This window comes from Homalodisca vitripennis, chromosome X, assembly GCF_021130785.1.
Source record: "Homalodisca vitripennis isolate AUS2020 chromosome X, UT_GWSS_2.1, whole genome shotgun sequence".
In the NCBI taxonomy this organism is placed as follows: Eukaryota; Metazoa; Arthropoda; class Insecta; order Hemiptera; family Cicadellidae; genus Homalodisca; species Homalodisca vitripennis.
In genome coordinates this window covers 17,956,140-17,976,705 of record NC_060215.1, presented here as the reverse complement: position 1 = coordinate 17,976,705, position 20,566 = coordinate 17,956,140, and the positions used below count along the sequence as shown (strand labels likewise).

At 30.6% G+C, this 20,566-nt stretch overlaps 1 protein-coding gene across 1 annotated transcript in view; it reads left to right on the top strand.

The window, feature by feature from the left end:
* LOC124368748 (twitchin-like) overlaps positions 1–20,566 on the top strand; it is a 260,447-nt gene that overhangs the window by 51,027 nt on the left and 188,854 nt on the right. Inside the window, 11 exon segments of the mRNA XM_046826091.1 lie at positions 2,989–3,192; positions 4,943–5,244; positions 5,432–5,652; positions 6,390–6,704; positions 7,543–7,633; positions 8,886–9,058; positions 10,639–10,806; positions 11,684–11,763; positions 12,859–13,022; positions 19,161–19,267; positions 19,589–19,660. Of these exon segments, the coding sequence (XP_046682047.1) occupies positions 2,989–3,192; positions 4,943–5,244; positions 5,432–5,652; positions 6,390–6,704; positions 7,543–7,633; positions 8,886–9,058; positions 10,639–10,806; positions 11,684–11,763; positions 12,859–13,022; positions 19,161–19,267; positions 19,589–19,660 (1,897 nt within the window).

Here is a 20,566-nt window from a genome sequence, read left to right as displayed (position 1 = left end):
GTCTACCTAGAAAAGATTCAAGTAGCCCTTGCTGTGTGGGGATCTATAAATACATGCTAAAATAAATGAAAATGTATTTACAGTAATTTCTGATAAGCAACATTCAAATTCTTTTTCGGCTGTAAGATCTTGGACTTCAGGAATTAATAATTTTTTACTTTTAATGTTACTTCTAACTAAGATCAATACACCACCACCAAGTGAGATAGACCTTGTAAAAAATGAACATATTTTATAATTTGGAATATTTAGATACAGGATTTCTGCTTCAGTCATTTTATGTTCAGATATTGCTACTACATCTGGTTGGATTTTCTCTAAATTAATTTTTAATATATTAATACGTGATGATAAGTGTTGAACATTTTGATGTAATATTTTTTAATGGTTGAAGTTGAATGTTGTCAAAATTTTGTTTATTTTTGGAATTTAGTTTGATATTGGTTTCAGTATATTTTTAAAATGATGGTTAGTTTTTCATCCCTGATAGTGTAAAATGATTACTGTTATTTGAACTTAATAGTGCATTATTATGAGCCAGATCAATAACATTCAAACTATTATATCTATATGCAGAACAGTTTTCATTGTCATAAAAGTTTAGTTTAAACCTGAAATATGTGGGTGTAGGAAATATAAGGTAATAAAATTGTAGTAAAGATATTGTGGTTGTATGTTTATTTTAATTTTTTGTTGCACAGTTTCTTGTGCTAATAATTTTCAAAACGTGTATATAACTTGTTTATTATGTTTTTTACTCAGTTCACTACGGTCAAATTGTTCTCTATAATAATTTTCTTAATTTATGATTTTAAATTTTTTATCTTAAGGAGAGTTAATAGTTGAAATCACTCCGATATTTTTCTTGCTCAGGTGTCAATAAATACTGAAAAATTCACTGAAAGGTTGTGAAAAATAAATTTACTATAGTCAATTAACCCAGTGTTAACATCGACACAATTGTTTTACAATCAGATAATATAACTACAAGTTTACATGTTGATACCATTCTACAGACAGATAGCATACACCACAAAGTGATCGAAAATATAAACAAAGTATAAGTACTCTATTGTTTTTTGTCAAAATGTATAAATGTCAAATATTTTACTCTAGTATTACGTTAATACTCTTTAGGGTAAACATAAAAAGTATGGTTTTATGGTGTATTTATCATAATATGATACTATAAAATAACTCAAAACTTTGTAAAAAATAAATTGATATGTTTAAAAATAAGCTGTTACTATACAGTTTGAATTTATTTCATAATTGAATGAAAATCTGTATACAATTTGACAATAAGGAACATAAAACAGCAGTAACGGTTGGTCAAATGAATGTAAAAACCAAGACTCCTCAGTGATATAATATGTAGTAATTAATTATATTGCTTTATTTATTCTTGCACAACTCCAATATACACATGCATATAACTCCTATGCACATACATCAGGAATGCAGTATTATGTGGTTAATTCGTTACCAAAGTCATATTAGTCATACAGCTTAATTGTGTTCACATAACAAGAAAAATGTAAATGGAAATCCTGATTATACCCAACACAAGCCCACTAGTCTAAAACCCACAAACAGTGCTCTGAATAGACCTGTAGAGTGGTTCCATTGTATTCACCATTTCCTTTGTCGTAAAATGTGCGTAATTGTATGACACTATGCCAAGACATGTGCCTCTAAGTGAACAATAACCAAGGGGCAGAGTGCCAGGTAGTTAACACATAAATAACTAACATTGTTCCATTCAATCTACATTGTGTCTTGATGCTGTTTCATAGGTTATGTGTAATTTACTTACAAAAATCCACCCAGCAATCTAATAAACATGGAATGAATTTTTAGATGTAATATTCTATTCACCAATTAATAATGTGACCGTAAACATAAAACGTACCTTTTTTAATAATGTTTAAACAAACGTTCACTTTTTAATGCAATTCAAATGTGTCTGAAAATTAAACAATATTTATAATAACAGTCAAACAACACATTGGGGTATAAAATGCTGATCTCAAGCCAAGAATATCTCTTATAATTTATAGTGGTACAACTAAATAAATGTATTTTTTTAATAATAACACTGTATATTATTTATAAAAAGATAAACGGTTTATTTTAATATTTAAACCAGTCAAGTAGTTTAAAAAAATCTGAATATTAGTAAAGTTCAATTAGATTAAACTTTAAACATATGGGTGGTATAACAAGGCAGTCTCCTCCAATACAAAACAATCACCATCAGTTAAATTGTTAAAGTTCACATGGTGCAACTTTATAATTCATAATGAATATAATTTATGATGGATTTAATTTACTGCTTAAAACAGGTTATTTATTTCTGCCAAACAATTCAGTATTGTTAATTAAGCCCTGAGGAGGCGCTAATTAAATCCAGGGCCGAGACCAAATTTGTACTGTATAAGCACACAAAGTACATTTTCATGAAATCGATACAGTAACTTTCCCTAAGAAAGTAACATATAATTAAGAAACATAAATAATATTTGTAACAGTTATAAATAATAGTTATAAAACCGGTATTTTTAGGGTTGGCTGACACTATTGTGTTTGGCAGTTGGTCAAGTGTTGGTAGTTTAAGTGTATTAAGTTAAACTATAATCTGAGAAAAACATTATTGTTTGATTTGTTTACCCTTTTGTTATCCACCCAATTTGACCACCACCAAAATTAGGCCGCCCGGCAATTGATTCCTTTTTTGGGGAAATCAATTTCACTCTTATTGATTTCATGAAAAAACCAGCTGTCGGCTCCTAAACTATGTTTCTAAAGTTTATTATTCTTTCATCTTCGAATCTTCCCATGGTGACGGAATGGCTTCATCATTAAAGTTCAAACTAAGTCAAACGTAGAAACACAATCATAATCCCACTGGTAGTTATTATCTCTCCCACGCCCTTCCCATTATGCAATTCTTTACTCAGTTGTATAAGGGATGATGTGGTCTTGTAGGTACCACAACGGAAAGGCTGTGAAGGAAGGACCTCGTAAGATCATGTCCTTGGAACTGGACCAGAAGCTATACTACATGGCTCGGTTAGACATCAAAAACGTTGAGAACACCGATGGAGGGGAGTACAAGGCTGTGGCCACCAATAAACTCGGAGACGCAACAGCAACGATCAACCTGAACTTCGAGGATGGCGGAACTCCTAAGTAAGTCATCTTGATAATCCATTACTTCTTTGATAAGATAATAATAGGTTGCTCGTTGTTAGTGTGGTAATGTAGCTAAAAGTACCCACGGATAATTTTTTGAAGATATCTAAAGCAGCATAATATATGAATCACAAAGACCACTACATAGTTCCATTGGAATACCTCATAGACATTTGATACGTCACTCTGTCCGAGATCTGAAGGCATTGAAAATACAATTTGATATATATTCAAAGACAAAGGTACTAATATTCTTGTTCCTGGAGTTTTTTTAAAAGTTTTTTTTAAGGTTAAAAAGCTCATTAGTTAGTTGGTCTGAATTTTGGGTTTGGATCAGTTTTGTTATTTTGTTCTGTACATAAATTTCTTGACAACTTACTCTTAAAATTGCATACCAACTATTGGGCAAAAATATGAAGTAATTACACAAAAGAAAACCTTGATTTAGAAATAACTCTTCCACTCAACTAAATATTCCTAATTGTGTTTAGTGTAATTCTTTTTTTATTGTTTTGTAGTTTTGTTTATTTAAATAATGTTTAATATGACTCCCTAAAACCTGTATCTCTTACTATACCTAAATCATTTATCTGGATTTACATTCCATTTACATTCTGAAAGCAAGATACTGTAATTTTTTTCCATCAAAGGGTTACTTTATCAAGACTTAAATTACTATACAGTATGTGTAGGCAAAAACAATGCTTATAGATACGGAATTCTGCTTGATCAGTTTTATACAATTGCTGTATGAAAAGTAACTATCTAACATACATGAATTTAATAATTATTAGATGAAAAATAATTATTATGATTTATAATAAAATTACTATGAGTAAATATAATACCTTTTTTATACCAGAAAATGTTGGTGGTTGATTCTAGTTTCTCCTTCTCTTGGGAGGTCATGAAATAGTTCCAAGGTTTCCTAGGGTATTAAAGTAGTTATTGCTTGAAAGAGGTAATAATTCTTTTAACATCGTTTTTTTATTATAAGTTGTACATGCAAGCCATATAGAAAAGTAACAGCTTTTTCCTTGCCATTGACACATGTCCTTAAATCCAAATGGAGGGTTTACCACAAAGTCATGACTAGGTAGTTATTTTATTGGTTTATATCTATCTTAGACCATTGTTTAGAGTCTAGAGTTCTGGACAGAAAGGCAGATCATGTGAACATGACATGAGAGTAAATTTATTTCTTGTATAAGAAGACGAAGAGTTTTATTTTTTAACTAACGGATTAATTTATTTACATTATTCTTTACCATTGTAATCTTTAGAGCAGGGGTTGGCAGTATGAGACATGCAAACCACTTGCACAATAATTATGTTCAAATAATTAATAGTGTATATTGTCATATTATTGCTATTTTGATTGAAATAATAGATTTTTAGGGTAAGAATAGTATTAATTTATTGTGTAAAACATACTTATTCCAGTAGTATTGTAACTACTTTTATTTGATTCTTGGTCTGTATTTTTAATCAGTATACCTCTTGAAACTATTTTTTAAACCTAATTTTTACTTTATCGCTCCCTTACTATGTAGCCTTCAAGCTCAGAAAAAATTTTTAATTGCACTTTGACTTTCAAGTTTTGCCAACTTTTGCTTTAGAATATATCAAGATCTCAACAGTATGGTGAATAATAAATCAATTATAGATGTATATTTTTGTTTTTAACAACCAGATTACACAATAGATAGATTTTACAATTTTGCTTTAAATGCTCTCTTTTTTTCAGGATACCAGATGGAAAGCCACCAAGATTTCCAAAGAAGCCAACAATACATCAAGACGGTGACATCCTGGTGATGGAATGTATGTTGGAGGCCAACCCAGTGCCCGAGATCATCTGGTATCAAGGAACAAAAGTCATCCTGGACACAAGTAGAATCCGAATGGTGAAGAAAGCGACCGGAAAAGACACTTACCTACTGAGACTGGAAATATCAAACCCCACCAAACAAGATGGTGGCAATTACCGGTGCAATGCTTGCAATAGTTTTGGGGAAAGCAATGCTAACATTGCTCTCAACTTCCAAGGTATGCGGGCCGTTGACGAATGTCTGAGTTCTGCCTTGCCTTCTCTCGTGTTTCAGGCACTAGTCAGAGTCCGGGAGTCACTTTGTTATCTTCGTCACCTTAGCTAACCCACATGTTTGCAGGTTGTCGGCAGCCGTGTGAATAAGATTTACAAAACGAGTCTGATGTGGCGTTTCTGTTTTTACAGGTGGGGATGAAGGAGCCGGTTTTGCGCCTTCATTTATTGAAAAACCCAAAATCATTCCAAATGAAACTGGTACACTTATTACGATGCGTTGTAAGTGCACGGCGAAACCGAAACCTGTGGTGACATGGTACAAGGGCACCAAGGCTGTTCAGGAGTCATCGAAAATCAAAATGAGAATGATCGAACATGAGGACACATACGAAATACTGTTAGAAATTCAGGTACGTTTCAATGAACTTACTAAAAGTAAATGAAAAGTTAATGGAATTGGCTTTAGATAACTATGTTTAATATTGCAATATAACATGTGCAACATAAATAAATATTAAATATAACTTTGTTTGTCAATAAGACAATAATGTTATATAACATGTATTACTAATTCACTTAACAATTCCTCTAATAATGTAACAGCAGTTTTTTCATCAGTAGACCTTTATCAAGGTTTATAAAGGTCCGTTTTGATTTGTTCATGAAGTTAATTTATTTTCACATAATTTAAAACTGTTCTTAAAAAAATGTAAATAAAACATTAATAGACTTAAAACACACGCACATGAAACATTTGATAGAGCGAAAACTGAAAGGTAATGGATTAAACAGTGTTGCCTGAATAGTCGTTAAGTGTGTTTTAAATTGCAGTTTTTATTTGATCAAATATTCATGAGTGTGAATGTCTGAATTTTTTGTCACCATTCCAAACTTCAAAAGTTTGAAGTTATACCAAAAGAAGATTATTATGTGCGAACAAGTAACTTACAATTTAATGATGGCTATCATTGTCAAGTAACTGACATTCCACCTCATGATTGCTATTCTGTGGTCTTGAGGTGAACCTATTTGTAATTCGTAATGCCTTACATTCAGGCAGCCACCCAAAGGAACATTTATGTTAACTACAGTGGAGATTTCCTCAACGTATTATATTTTTAAAACTAAATAATATTGCTCTTTCCAGGATCCCATAGGACCTGACAGTGGCACGTACAGGTGTCACGTCCAGAACGAGTACGGAGAAAGCAATGCTAACCTCAACCTGAACATTGAGGCGGAGCCGGAACCTGAGGGTGACCCTCCGACATTTGTGGAGAAGCCTCGTATCCGCTCGGAACAGAGCGGCAAGCTGGTGATCATGGAGTGTACCGTCTCAGCTAACCCTAAACCTGACATCGTATGGTACCATGAGGGCAAACTGCTTACACAGAGTACCAAGATTTCGTGGAAAATGGAAGAGAAAGGAAAAGATCTATACTACATAAGATTAGAACTCAAGGTAACGAATAACTTCTTGATTATTTTTCAGTAAACATTGAGTTGCTCTTTGCTATTTTCAGTATTAAAAATGGTGATTAAAAATAATGAATTATTGACAAACTTTATAAATGTTCGCTTTTTAGGGATATAAATATATGAGTTTCACTAGAAGGAAGCCTGTGGAGACCATAACATGAACTTAGTGCTGCAATCTCAAGTTTGTAAATTTAGAGAAAATTTGTGACAGGTTTTGTTACCAAAAAAATCTGAGTCACAGGCAAGATCTAAAACAATAACAGACATTCTACCTAAATACATTTCTATAATTTAAAAACTCCTGAATACAATAACTGATGGCTAATAGATCTCTCTTCAAGTTATATTTTATACATTATATTCTCGTAAATATTTATTCTCGGTTGGAACAAGATTACTTGCAGTTATCTCAGAACTGCAAAGCTTACAAAGTTTTTAAGCTATAATTTTTGAAAATTTCTTGAAATGTCTCATTAATAGTTCTTTGTTTGTTTTTTAAAAACTGAGTAAAACATGTTTTCTGTTTGTGCAATACCAAAGCTAAGTAATAGCATTAAACTAATTTAAGTGAAACATAATATAATTCATTGTACCTAATTTTTTTAACGATATGACATAGATTTCACAAAACATTACATTTTAAAAGATGTTTTGTATTAACAAGAACTGTTGCATAATCACTCAAAATTGTTCAGATCAAATTTTTTATAACTTGACTTTTTCCATCCTTATTGTATCAAATGTAAGTACAGTCTGTTAGTGCTACAATACTTTTATTTGTAACCAAACTTATGGTTTTATAAAGCGTGATGTATTTTCAGGATCCCGGCAAGATGGATTCAGGACTTTACAAATGCAACATCAAGAATCCCAGTGGAGAACTGAATGCTAATCTCACATTGAACATTGAAAGTAAGAACTCTTTAACATAATTGAGACTCTTGATTTAACACCAATATCTTCATTGTCTCCTGTTGCTAAATAAATGTTGTTTTAATTTCTCATAGAACTCATAGTAAAAGGTAATAATTAAAAACTGTTTTGGAATACTGAAAGATTCAAAATTAATTTATTTAGGGGTTCTGAGTAGTTCTCCTATTGGCAAACATTTTTATTTATCATAAATTTACTTTCATAAATTGTTATTGAAGAACTACTTTTTTACTCTCTGTAAATACATCCTTATTTATCATGTTACTTTTAATCAACATATCCCATGAGATTGATGTTTTATTATTGTATCTAACATTTCTATTATCTTATATGTTAAATTTGTTTATTTTAAGCTGTATTGGTCACAAATAATAATGGCAAATACATTTTAACTTTATTGTCATTCTAGAAAGCAAAATCATATAGATTCATTACCTAATTGTTCTGTTTAACATAGATTTCTGTTTCAAAATGCTACAATCTTACTCATTTTAGCTTTTAATAATACCACTGACAAATTAAAATACAAAAAAGTAAAAAACAAAAATATTATTCCTATAGTTTTTTTTGCTTAAATCACTAAACACTATGATTTAATAGAAGTAATTTTATTTCTTCTTAAAAGCCTTATAAATAAAGGAACTAACAATGTTGAAACTATTGTTTAAGTATAAAATAGGAAATCTCTTTAAGGTAAATGCTGAGAAGTTCTCCATTTCTTGACTTAAAATATACTTGAAATACACATAACGTAGCTATTGTGGGAAGGGTTAATTGAATGTGAATGTTGAGTTTAGTGCAGACTTGACTCCTGGTATCTGGAGTCATGTTCGTCTGAAGAGATCTAAAAACCTGCATATCTATTTCATATCTAGAGATCTATTTACACCAAGATAACTCTGTATTTTTAGTCTAGATCTCTCTGATGTCGATGGAAAGAGTTCGTTTTGACCTCCTTCATCACCGACTTCTTTTGGATCTCTTCAGACGAACATGACTCTAAATTCCAGGATCCAAGTCTCTGACAGCATCAGATTTCAAATGCTGCACTAAGAGAAATGAGAACTGAAGCTAATCTCAACATTCATTCTTGGAAATCATAAAATAATCTGAATGTTTGAGTCGAGTTCATTTTTTTCAATTATTATTCATAACGAATCCTTTGCAAATTAACCTGAAAAACACATTTGCAACATACTAAATCGTGTAATCATCTTCTCTGTGTTATCAGTTGTGCCGGTGATCAAGGAGATACCGAAGGTGATCACCATCACCAAGAAGAAGACAATCGTCATTGAGTGCCGCGTAATGTCCGTGTTTGAGCCCAAGTGTATTTGGATGAAAGAGAACACTGCTGTGAAAGAAGATTCAAGACATTCCGTTAGAATTGAAGAACTCAAGGAGGTACGTTAACAGTAATTAATAGTAATATTAGCTTTGTATGTATTGAATGTTTGTACAGTACATTGATTACAAAGCTTGATTCCATCAAGTATGTTCTTGTATAAAATTCCAGAAATCCAAATTCAATGTATAATCGATCCTTATGTAATTGCCTCAAATATGCAATGTGTCAAAACTATTTCAAGCGATATCTGTAACTCAAGATTATACCAACTGACTTGAGGTAGTAATCACCATTACTAAGACTAAACGGTGAATACAGTAAAATAGCAAAAGCACTACTAGACTTACAGTTGCTTTATTCAATTCTTTGTTTAATTTCCCATAAAAATTTATAAATGGTTTACTAGTTTTCTAAAAGTCTAATTTGTTGATTTATTGCACTTATTATTTCCATTTTTTTAATTTTTTAATGCCTGTGAAAATGTTTATTTACTAATATTATTACCACAAGATTGGTATTAGGAATGGTGAATGCATTTTTTTTTTTTTTTTGAAATGAAATATGCCTTTATATGCTTTTTTTTGAGGTTGAGTGGTAGAGAGGGCTAAATAGCCCTAACTCCGCCTCTTAAATAAAGGCATATTTTATTCCTATTACAATAAAAGTGAGAACTGCAAGTTAGGAAAAGAACTTTGTGAATATCTAGAGGACAACAAATTCTATATACTGAGCATATGTTCTACACTACCTTTCAACTCAAAACTTAAAAGTTTTCTATTTATTCATTTTCTTTGACTGAACCCTCATGACTTTTAGAGGTGCAGTATTATAGTTACTAAACCAAGTAAAATTATTAAATTAAATAAATTAACTTCCCATATCATTCTCCATTATGATTAGTAATATATCAATACGCGCAGATGAGGATTCCCTCACACCATTAATACTCCTCAACGTCAAAGTCTTCTGCTCTTTCATTCTCTAATTCTATAAATAAATTTCAAATACGAGTATTTTCTTCTTTTTATAATTTCTTGTTAACTTAAAATATAAAGTCAAACCATTAACACAACATAAAAGTTCATGAACATAAACCTTACACTATAACACGCAAGGGTAAGGAGACCCCACTAATCAACAATTGAACGTACGTTGACTCCAAATGTTCAAGGTCAACTGAAACTGTGATAGTGGTACGCAGGAGGTGTAGAGGACAAATGTCCTAGAGACGCACCATCCAATAAATACCTTTTCTGACACAATACAATAAATTCATTAAACAGTGCCACACAGTATTAATGGCTTCTCCTCCAGATTTTCTGATAATTTTAAAGTAGTAAAATTTACATTTTAGAAATCAAACTCTGCACTGTACTGTGTATACAAAAAGCTATTTTTTTTTTTTTACTTTCATATTATTAGCTTGCTCGCCTATTGGTAGATTTCCACTTTAGTTTGACTATTCTTTCTGCTACCAAAAGATTACATTGAATTTGAAAATTTTTTTTTATTTACCAAGGTTATTTCTTTTGGAGGGAGGGTAGGAGGGGGTACAGTTGATCTTTTTGGTTACAATTCTCTAGAATTATTTCTACCTAATCATTATACACTCATTACAGAAGAGTTCTGTCCCCAGGGTGAATACAGCGTGAAGCTGGAGATGTCCAACTGCACCATCGAGGACAAGGGCACTTACAAACTGATCGCCAAGAACGAGAAGGGCGAAGCTCAGTCTCAGACTGTTACCATCACGGAGATTCCGACGGGCACGGCTCCTGTCATCAAGGAGAAACTGAAATCAGTGGTGAGTATTCTGTCTTTTGCATCACTTGTCTATTTCTATAGTACTTAATTACTCGCAAGATTTAGAATCTCACTATATGATAAATATATCAGTCCTAAATGTCCTAAATTAGTTTTTATTTTGAATATTTTTCAAATAAATAGGACTATATATTTAATCATGGAATAGTAAGAGCTTAGTTGGGAAATCAAAATAAATGAGAAAGTAAAATAAATTCTTATCAGTTTCGAGTATTAAGCCCTATATCAAGTCCGTTGATAGTCCCCCAGTCTGGCCATCCAAGTCACTGCGACAATAATCCAAGTTCTTATGCACAATACTAGATGGAAACCTGTTATTTTTATAGTGAAGGGAATTTAATTCATTAACCATTGATGTATAGTTTAGCTAGTATAACGAAAAATAACATCACAACAATAAATATATCATTGTGAAACAGTGTTCAGAAAAAATAGGCACAACGATTTATTGTTTCAAAACTGCCATAGGGTTAATATATGAAATTTGAAATGAAAAGTTAAAACTAATGTTTTATGATTATGTACAAACTTTTAATGGTTTAATTCTCATATATAAATTTTGGACTAATGAACTTACATTTCTTTAACTATGCAATTGTATAATTTTATTAAATGAGTATAGTTATGAGGAAAGTGAACAATGTCAATATTAAGTGAATAATTACAACGTAATCTGGAAATAAGTAACAAATTGTACTTCCAGATTTATTTTACTTCCAACAATTTACTTATCAATACAAACCTACTGAAATTCCAGCATATTGATAGGTTTTAAAAAACATAAGACCAACTTCTATGCTCTTGAGTTTGTTCTGTACTTGAGGTAATTAATCACTCCTTTACACCTGTTTTTCCAGACTCTTACTGAAAGCAAGGAGGTTGAGTTCAGAGTCACTCTCTCCACAACAGACAAGACAACTAAGATTACATGGACCAGGTACTGTTTTTGTACTAATAGAAACAAATAACTATAATTGAATAGTTGCTAATTAAATAATTTCTGGATGACAGCTTGGAAAATGTGGGATTTAAATTTAATCTACTATTTGATTTTTTAAATACCTTAAATTATAAATTTTTTAATGTAAGCTAAAATTGTCACCTCTTTTTTATAATATATATATATATATATATATATATATATATATATATATTTTTTATGTAATTGAGGTGAGGTATAAAGGGCAAATTGAGTTACTTACAATAAAGGTGTCTTAATTTGTTTACAAACATTTTTTTTGCAAACAGCATTTATTACAGATATCCAATATGTACTGTGTTTATACTGTGTATAAATCAATTAATAGACCACGTCAAAAATTCAAAATTCTACATACACTGCTTTTACAGTGGCTGTCTGTAAAATTATTTATTTTGCAGCACTACAGGCTGTCAAGATATATTTAATTCACAATTACTTTCAATTTTAGGTTGTCAGTATATCACATTGAGTTGAAAAATATTTTATTTTTTAACACAAATTTGTATTAAAAATAATAAAGTTATTATATTGGAATTTTTATAAATATCTTAAAGGAACAAATTGTTTATAGCATCACTGAAATTAAAAAAGATAAAATTAAAATTATATTTATATTGAGAAAGTCTATTTCATGAAATATGTCTACATTGACTAAATTGAAAATGGCTAATGAAATTGTGTAATATAAATTACTGTGTAAAATGAATTGTTACATACATATCCATTGTAAAATGTTAGCTAAAGCACTCTATATGGCAAGTAAATTTAAAATAGTATGATTTTTTAGGGTTGAGTGAAATCATTTATAAGAAGTACTTACTTTTCATAGACTGTTCACTTATTTTACTAGTTTATTAACTTCAGTTAACTTAGAATCAAAATTATACTATATACAGCTGTAGACAATGAATATAAATCCATTCCATTATATACTCAAACAATACAGTGATTCAGAGTCTTTGTGTTATTTTGTGTGTACTCTTGTGTTTAATTTTCGTTAGAGAAATATTTGTTTGAAATTGTACAGTACATGATATAAAATTGTTGCAGAAACTCCCAAACTTTGACCAACAACAAAGATGTATCCCTGTCATTTGATGGCCAGGTGGCCAAGATGACCATTAGTAAGGTGACCAAGGAACTTACTGGTACAATCAAGGTTATTGTGGCTAACGAGTTTGGCCAAGATGAGTCCACTGCAGAACTTGTACTAGGTAAGATTCCATTTTTACAACGGTAAATATCAGTAGTATGTAATCTGGATCTTTATGGCTAATGGGTTTGGCCAAGATGATGAGTCCACTGTAGAACTTTGCGTTTACATAAGTATAAATTTCTCAATCACACATCTGTGTTCAAAGACAATTAAACTTCTGACTTCTCTCGTACTAGGTAAAATTTTATTTTATAAAAGTAGAAATCATTGGCATTATCTAGGTCTTCGTGGCTAACGAGTTTGGCCAAGATGAGTTCATTGCTGAACTGTACTTGAAAGATTCTATTTCTCCAACAATAGAACTCACTGACATAATCTAAAATTTTATGGTCGACGAGTTTGACTATATTTCAGAATGCGTAAGAAGTAAGATTGCATCTTTACAGTAGATCACAATCAATTAATATATAGAATACAGACTTAAAATTTAGTATATGTTTTGTAACTATTTCAATATATTAACCGAGTTTTTTCAGTTAAAATACACTAATAAACAGCCATAAACACAACACTTAAACACAACAAGACCGTTACACTTTTCTTAACATCCCTTTAAAGGTTTTGAAATGCCTCAGACATGAAACATGAAGAAGTAATATTTATTTAAAATTTTGGAGATGTTAACTGTCTAGTAATATTTATCTAGAGTTTTTACTGCAGTATGTCCTACTTACTTTAGCATACACCACTTAATACAAAATTTCCATTGTGAAAATCAGTTTGTATGTAATACCTAAAAAAATCACCTATCTATTTTGTTTCTCACAGTAAACTTATGTTGAAGGGCTAAAAATCTGAATGCTTCGCCCTCTTTCTAAGCATTTAACCTAAGCATGTTTGTAATCTCCACTAATTTTCCTTTCAATGCTTCACTGGAGAGTGTTCAGGAAAACAAAAAGTCATATGATTCAGGAAGGCTATATATAATAAATCACAGAAGTGGATGTGTGGTCCAAGATAAGAATGTTGTGCATCACAAAACATGAGACAGAACCAGTATGGGTGAAGGAGTTGTTCATAATTTTCAAAAAATCCACCCATTTACTACATACCCACTCATGTAGATTGTCAGATCACTAGTGAAGTAATTTTAGTGCTCACACACTATTCTAATCATTATCTTCTTCAATACATGTTATTCATTGATAGTGTTTTTTTTCACTGAAGTTGTTCTGGTTTCACAGCTATTAAACTGCCTTAACCACTAAAAAACTTGAATGGACCAGAATAACAGTCATTAGAATAGATTGTTAATATTTAAATTTCTTGGTTGCAAATTCTTTAAATTCAAATTCATCTGAAATTTCACATTGATGTATTGTTCTTTCTGAAGATTCATTTATCCAACACTACATCAAATCACAAAGTTCTTAGAACTAACACTAGTAGAAGAAGTGAGCTATGTAGACGATTTTTTTAGAAGTCAGGATCTTGAGACCCAACCACACTGTTCTCAACCTAACTGTGTTGTCTACTGTAGCAATTATAACTTTCGTTTAAAGTTATAATTCGTTAAAGTTTGTTATTGACGATTGAAGGTTTGACAGGATAACAGGATTTTGGACATTTGCCATCGTTATGGTTACAATGGTATTTCAATTTGTCGTAATCAGAGAGTCTTAAAGAGAGCTAGTAAAGTTTCAATGTGAAATTATATTAGCATATATTGGTTACAAAAAGCCCACTCATCCAAACAACATTGACTGCAGACTGCAGAAGATTAAAAGACATGAATTCATGAACCGCCAAAAATGTGTACTGAGGCCAAATAAATGTTTGTTTGAATCAAGAAAAAGTACATTTCAAGTTCTTAATTTTGTTGTATCCATTAAATGAAAGTCACCTATAATTAGAATGGTATATAATAAAAAAAATTCTTTATTTGGGTTAGAGCCACACAGCTCTGTCTTACATTTAATTTTAAACGATAATTATCTAAAAGAAATACAAACACGTTTATCTGTTTTAAAGTTAACTATAAATCAACATTCATATGTATTTAAATTCTTTTTCCAATCACTTAAAATTTAATTTTACCCGTTTACACTTCATTCATTACAATTTACATGAGCACAGATTTGCCTAGTGAGCAGCATGATCACGGTCTGTGATAATATGGTTAAGAAAATAGCCAAGAAATCAGACTGATTCTCAATCTCTAATGGTGTTTGGCAAGAAATTCAAAGTTCTACCGTAAATCACTGAAAATAATCTGTTATATGCTTTAATCTTGTGATGGGAGATGTGTAACATAGATGAACTAGAGCGTGTTACTCTCTCTCACTTCCCTTGGTAAAAATCTGAAATATGCCTGCCAAATACATCAAATCTGCCGTAACATCAAAGGCTTCCGGTTCATACCACATTGAAACATTGCTTACACAATTAAATTCTAGAAATATTCTGCCTTTGATGTGGAGAACTATCTGCAGTATGTACAAGTACTAATATAAATCTTATACAATAAAATAAAGTTGTTACTTAAAAAAATTATTTTCCTTCACATGTGGTTTATGCTGTTTTAGCCATGTAATAGAAATTCAGGTGGCGCAGATGGTTTTGGTTGGATAATTTCTTATAGTGTCGAAGCCATAGTCCTTTAAGATAGCTTTTCTCGGGACAGGAAAAACATAAAACCCATTTTTATCACTATCTATATTTTTAACATAATTAATTCTTTTATATAATATAAATAAGGAAACTATATTTTTTTCATATCATATCATATAACACCTATATGTATTTATATGTTAAAAATTATTTTCCTTTAACTTTTTCCATGCCTGATGTGAATATTACCTAATTATGCGTGTGGGCCATTTACCGTTGTTCTCACAATTCTTTGTGGAATAATATAAAAAATGTATCAGTTTTTTTTTCTTAAACAAGGGTATTTTAGGAGTTGTTACTAAAAGATTAAAACATTCAACGTGTATTAACCCAGCAGAAAAGAGAATTGCACCATCAAAATGGTTAACATAGAAACTGGTTATGTCTTTAAAAACATTCTTTTTTTAAACAGATACAAGTATTTTCTGGAATAATTTAATTCAAAAAATTTTAAAAGTTAAATAAAACATTGAAAATGAATATCTGTAGTGGGTATGTTTAATGATAATATAAATTGGATTAACATGTATAATGTCATCTAAATCAGACCACTCCTCATAGTCTTAGTCATATTAATTGCATTTCATTCAAAAATAATGTTAAATCTCCTTTAACTTTTGAATAAGAAATTTTAGAGGGACACAATTTGCGCCGTTTTGTTAACCAACTAGTATATTTTAAACAGTACAAATTCAATTCAAATTGTCAAAGCATGTATAAAAGATATTATTTAAATAATGTGCAAATGGATAGTAAAACGTAAAGTATAAAAATGAAAAAAGTAAATTTTATACCTAAGTATAAGTATCTTAAATTTACACCAATATTCATAAAAACATCAACTGGTTATTTACCCACACAGGATGGATGGATATTTTTATTAAAACTTTTCTCTTGTTTTTTGTGTATTATTTTGGGTCGTCCTAAAATAGTATTTCCATTAAAAATTCATGTTATACTATACAGAACCATCACAATACTTTCTCCTATACTCTTACAGAGAAGAGACAGTAGTAAGAGATTCAAGGTGTGGGATCCCAGATTTCTACCGATGTCAGATAGAAATATTTCATGTTGCAAGAGCGATCTCTTACACGTTAAATAAGAGAGTCCTTTCAAAGTTCAACGTTTACTGGTTACAATTTACCGTTTAATTCTCGTACATTTAATTTGCTTGAATTAGCAGACATAGTGCAACAGAAATAGAATCAGCACAAAGCTCTTATTCCAAAGACCTATAAATCAGTGATGCTGTACGTGTTGATATAATCATACATGGCTGGCAGCGGTTAGGCATGAGTCACCTGCACTATTGATCTTATCATCAAATGATCAGACATTAGAAGCCAGATGACTCACTCAACATTACAAGCTAATCAGTTCATCCTTTGTAACCTCTTGCTGATCCATTATAAGCAGGACTCATAAATCTGTCATTTCTATAAGTGAAACCCATACACTGTTAAAATAACACAATTACAAGTATACAGTTTTATAAAATGCACAATAAAAACTCATGTTTCATGTTCAGAACAATGTATTCAATCATTGTTACATTCAATTCAATTTGAGTATTACATCAATGTAATAAAAATACTAAAATTTAAAAAAAGGGCTTGTTATAAGTTAGCATTTTTAGTATAGTATTTTAATTAACTTTGCCATATTTATGTATTTAACACGACAACGTGTACCTTGTCAGGTACACACATAATCTTTCACAACTGCTGTCATGTACCCGATCGGTTACACACCGGGCTTTCATAAAACACGTCTTGCGCTAGATGGAGTACATGTTGCTATACATTCCTAATTTGCGATTTTATTTTTTGCCTATCTTGTTGGTTTGTTAAGTTTGATCCCACGCTTAAATAAATACTTTAGGCTATCGCGTACCCCATCGGGTGCACGTTGCTTAATTTTTAAGGTAGATTAATTTTTTAAGTGTTCCCTTGAGGTACACAGATAAACATTGAAAAATCATATTGAAATACATATTTTGTGCACAATTTTCTTAAACTAAAGCGTTTAACTAAAACGTTTAAAAAAAAAACCATTTTGGTCTTTGCCATTAATATTGAAAAATTGTATTGCAAATAAAAAAAGTTCAGGAAGAAGCCCTTGTTGTGAACGTATTAATATATTATACCTATCATTTAGACCAATGTTCAGAAAAATGTTTTACACTACAAGTAAATATTATTCACATCATCAAAAATATTTATTTTTCAAAATACAATCCACGTATTTAATTTCTTTCTGAACCATTCTTGTTATTTGCTATTTTTTGAGTATTTCCGTCACATTATCTTAGATGTTAGCTATTGTGATATGAGATTCAACATATGAAAATTCCTCTTAAAAACACGAATTTATCTTTTCAAGTATTAATGCTTAAATAGTTTCCTAACGTTTAATTCAGTGAAAAACATCTTCATTTATAGAGTAAAGAGAGGAAATTCTTTCGAACTTTTACACATTAAAAAATTATTGTGTAATTTCTGCATCCAGAAGTTCCTGAAATAGTACTGAACTAGGTGGAGTGTAGATTCTACCTGCGGGTGTAAATTAGTCAGAAGTAAGCCCTCTTTGTGGTAGGTTCTCTTACCCAACACCCTTTTCTCATGATACTATTTATTCCTTGCATTTACTTTTCTTTTTCACCAATGAAGAAGAATGTGCAAGAACACTGTCTTGACAAAATGAAAGAGGGAAATAACTTTGTAATTCAGCGTGAAAGTAAAATAAAAGTTCCTTCACAAAAACATAACTGGACAAAAACTTCCGCCTTACTATAGCATTTACAATAGCATTTACTAAACTGAACTGAGAAGTTGTATACCTCTCGTTCACCAGCACAAATGAGTACCAAAATATCTACCCAGAACAGTGCTATTTTGGGAACTCTTTAGTAGTTCATTATAAAACTAGATTATAAAAATGCTATCAACTTTAAACTGTCAAATTAAAATTTTAAACTAATTTATTTCTTTTTATTAGTATCAGTTTACAATTTTTATTCATTCTGAGAAAAGTTTTTCGTAACAATATCATTAGACATACTGTATCCAATACTTTGGAAAAAGAGTTTCTGTAATTTTATTTTTGTTCTGTTTCAGAGGTGAGAATTGAGAGTGGAACTTGTCGGTTATCACAACTAGGATAAGAATATTGTAATATGGGTAAAGTATATGAAGACACGATCTCATTATCAGTCATCACTCCCTCATGAACCCGTTGTGTTTTAACTATATGTTACGTTTGTCACAGTAACAATTGTCAGTTATATTCTAGTCTGTTTCTATTTCTATATTAACTTCACTGTACAGAATATTGTTGTGCACTTTGATATTGTCTATTTTAATAATGTGCACTGTCAAAGTAGAATATTACCGCATGTAGAATATCTAGAATGAACTTGGCTCGGCCATTGTACATAGATTATGTAAATAGATAATGATTCAATCTGTGTGTGTGTGAACGTGTTGTCTGTGTCGTCTATTATTTCTTGTGTTGTTTCCAAATCAGGAACAAGAGGAAAAGAAGAAAAAGGTAGAGGAAAAGAAAAAGGTTGAGGAAAAGAAAAAGGTTGAGGAAAAGAAAAAGGTGGAAGAAAAGAAGAAGGAGGAAAAGGTAATATTTAAAGAATATGATAGGTTGTAACTATTTTCATAACTTATATGTAAACAACACAAGTTAATACTTTAATTAGATTGTCATACCTAAAAGAATATGAATTTTATGATGTTCTTATATTTGATTATTTGTTCAATCCATCATGAATACGATCAACCATTTATCTTCTTGTAGCATTGTCAAATGACATATTTAAATGATAAATCTAAAATTCTTTATTGGCGTTATTTGAAAAATTAAGATTAACATTATTTTGGTCATCAGTTTGATTTTAATCTCAGTAATAAATGCATTAAATTTTCATTTTGTTTTTCGTAGAAGGAAGAAGTGAAAGAAACTAAGGTCGAAGAACTCAAGGTCACTGAGAGGAGAAAGTCATCCATAACTCAGGTAAGTTTTAGTGAATTTGCTTCAATCAGTTTGTTGACTTCATTTTCAAGAACTTTGTAGATTTTTCAATAAAACTTTGTATTTGGATGGTAGGTTGGGCATTTGTGTATAAAACACAATCATGTGTTTTATATAAAATGTACCATAGTCTGTTAATAACCAAACATTTGAGATGTTCCAATAAAATACAAATGGGAGTCTAAAGTTTCTGTTGAGGTGTGTTTTTACATTTTGGGTTTCTGTTGCTTCGAACAAAGAATTTAATTTTAGGATTTAATTTTTGAAAAGTGTGTTTGAGTAAAAGTACAAAATGATGTTAAATATCAATATTTCATTATGGTTTCTTAAATTTTAAATCAATAGAAATTAACAGCAAGCTATTTATTATGGAACTATATCTCGACGTTTTACTAAATCTTTTCAGATATCCTGTGGCTTGGAATGATCAAAAAACTGAGTCCAACCATTTAAGTTACTAATTTTCGGATTCTACATGTCAATATCTGTCTTTCATATGAGGTGTTCGTCACTATCCTAAAACTTGAATATTTGGTACTTTTATTGAGTTTACTTTAAAAAAATTAGTTATTGTGTTAACTCTTACTACCAATGACCTCTTAAAAATTTAATAACTAATTCTGACATTTTTTTCCTTTTTTGTATGATACCATGACCTGTTTTCTTTGTAGATAAAGCTGAACCATTTGTGAAAAATGCACGAGCTCTGTGATTTTGTAGTATTTTTATTTTATTGTTTATCTCGAGTTTTATTCCTTTGTTAGAGTATTTTTGTAATTTATTGGAACTCTTGAGCATTATCACTTTTAATTCCTATTTGCTGTAAATTCAACATTTGTCAGATACAAGGACATTCTGGTAAATTCGTAGAGAAGAAACCTATTGTAC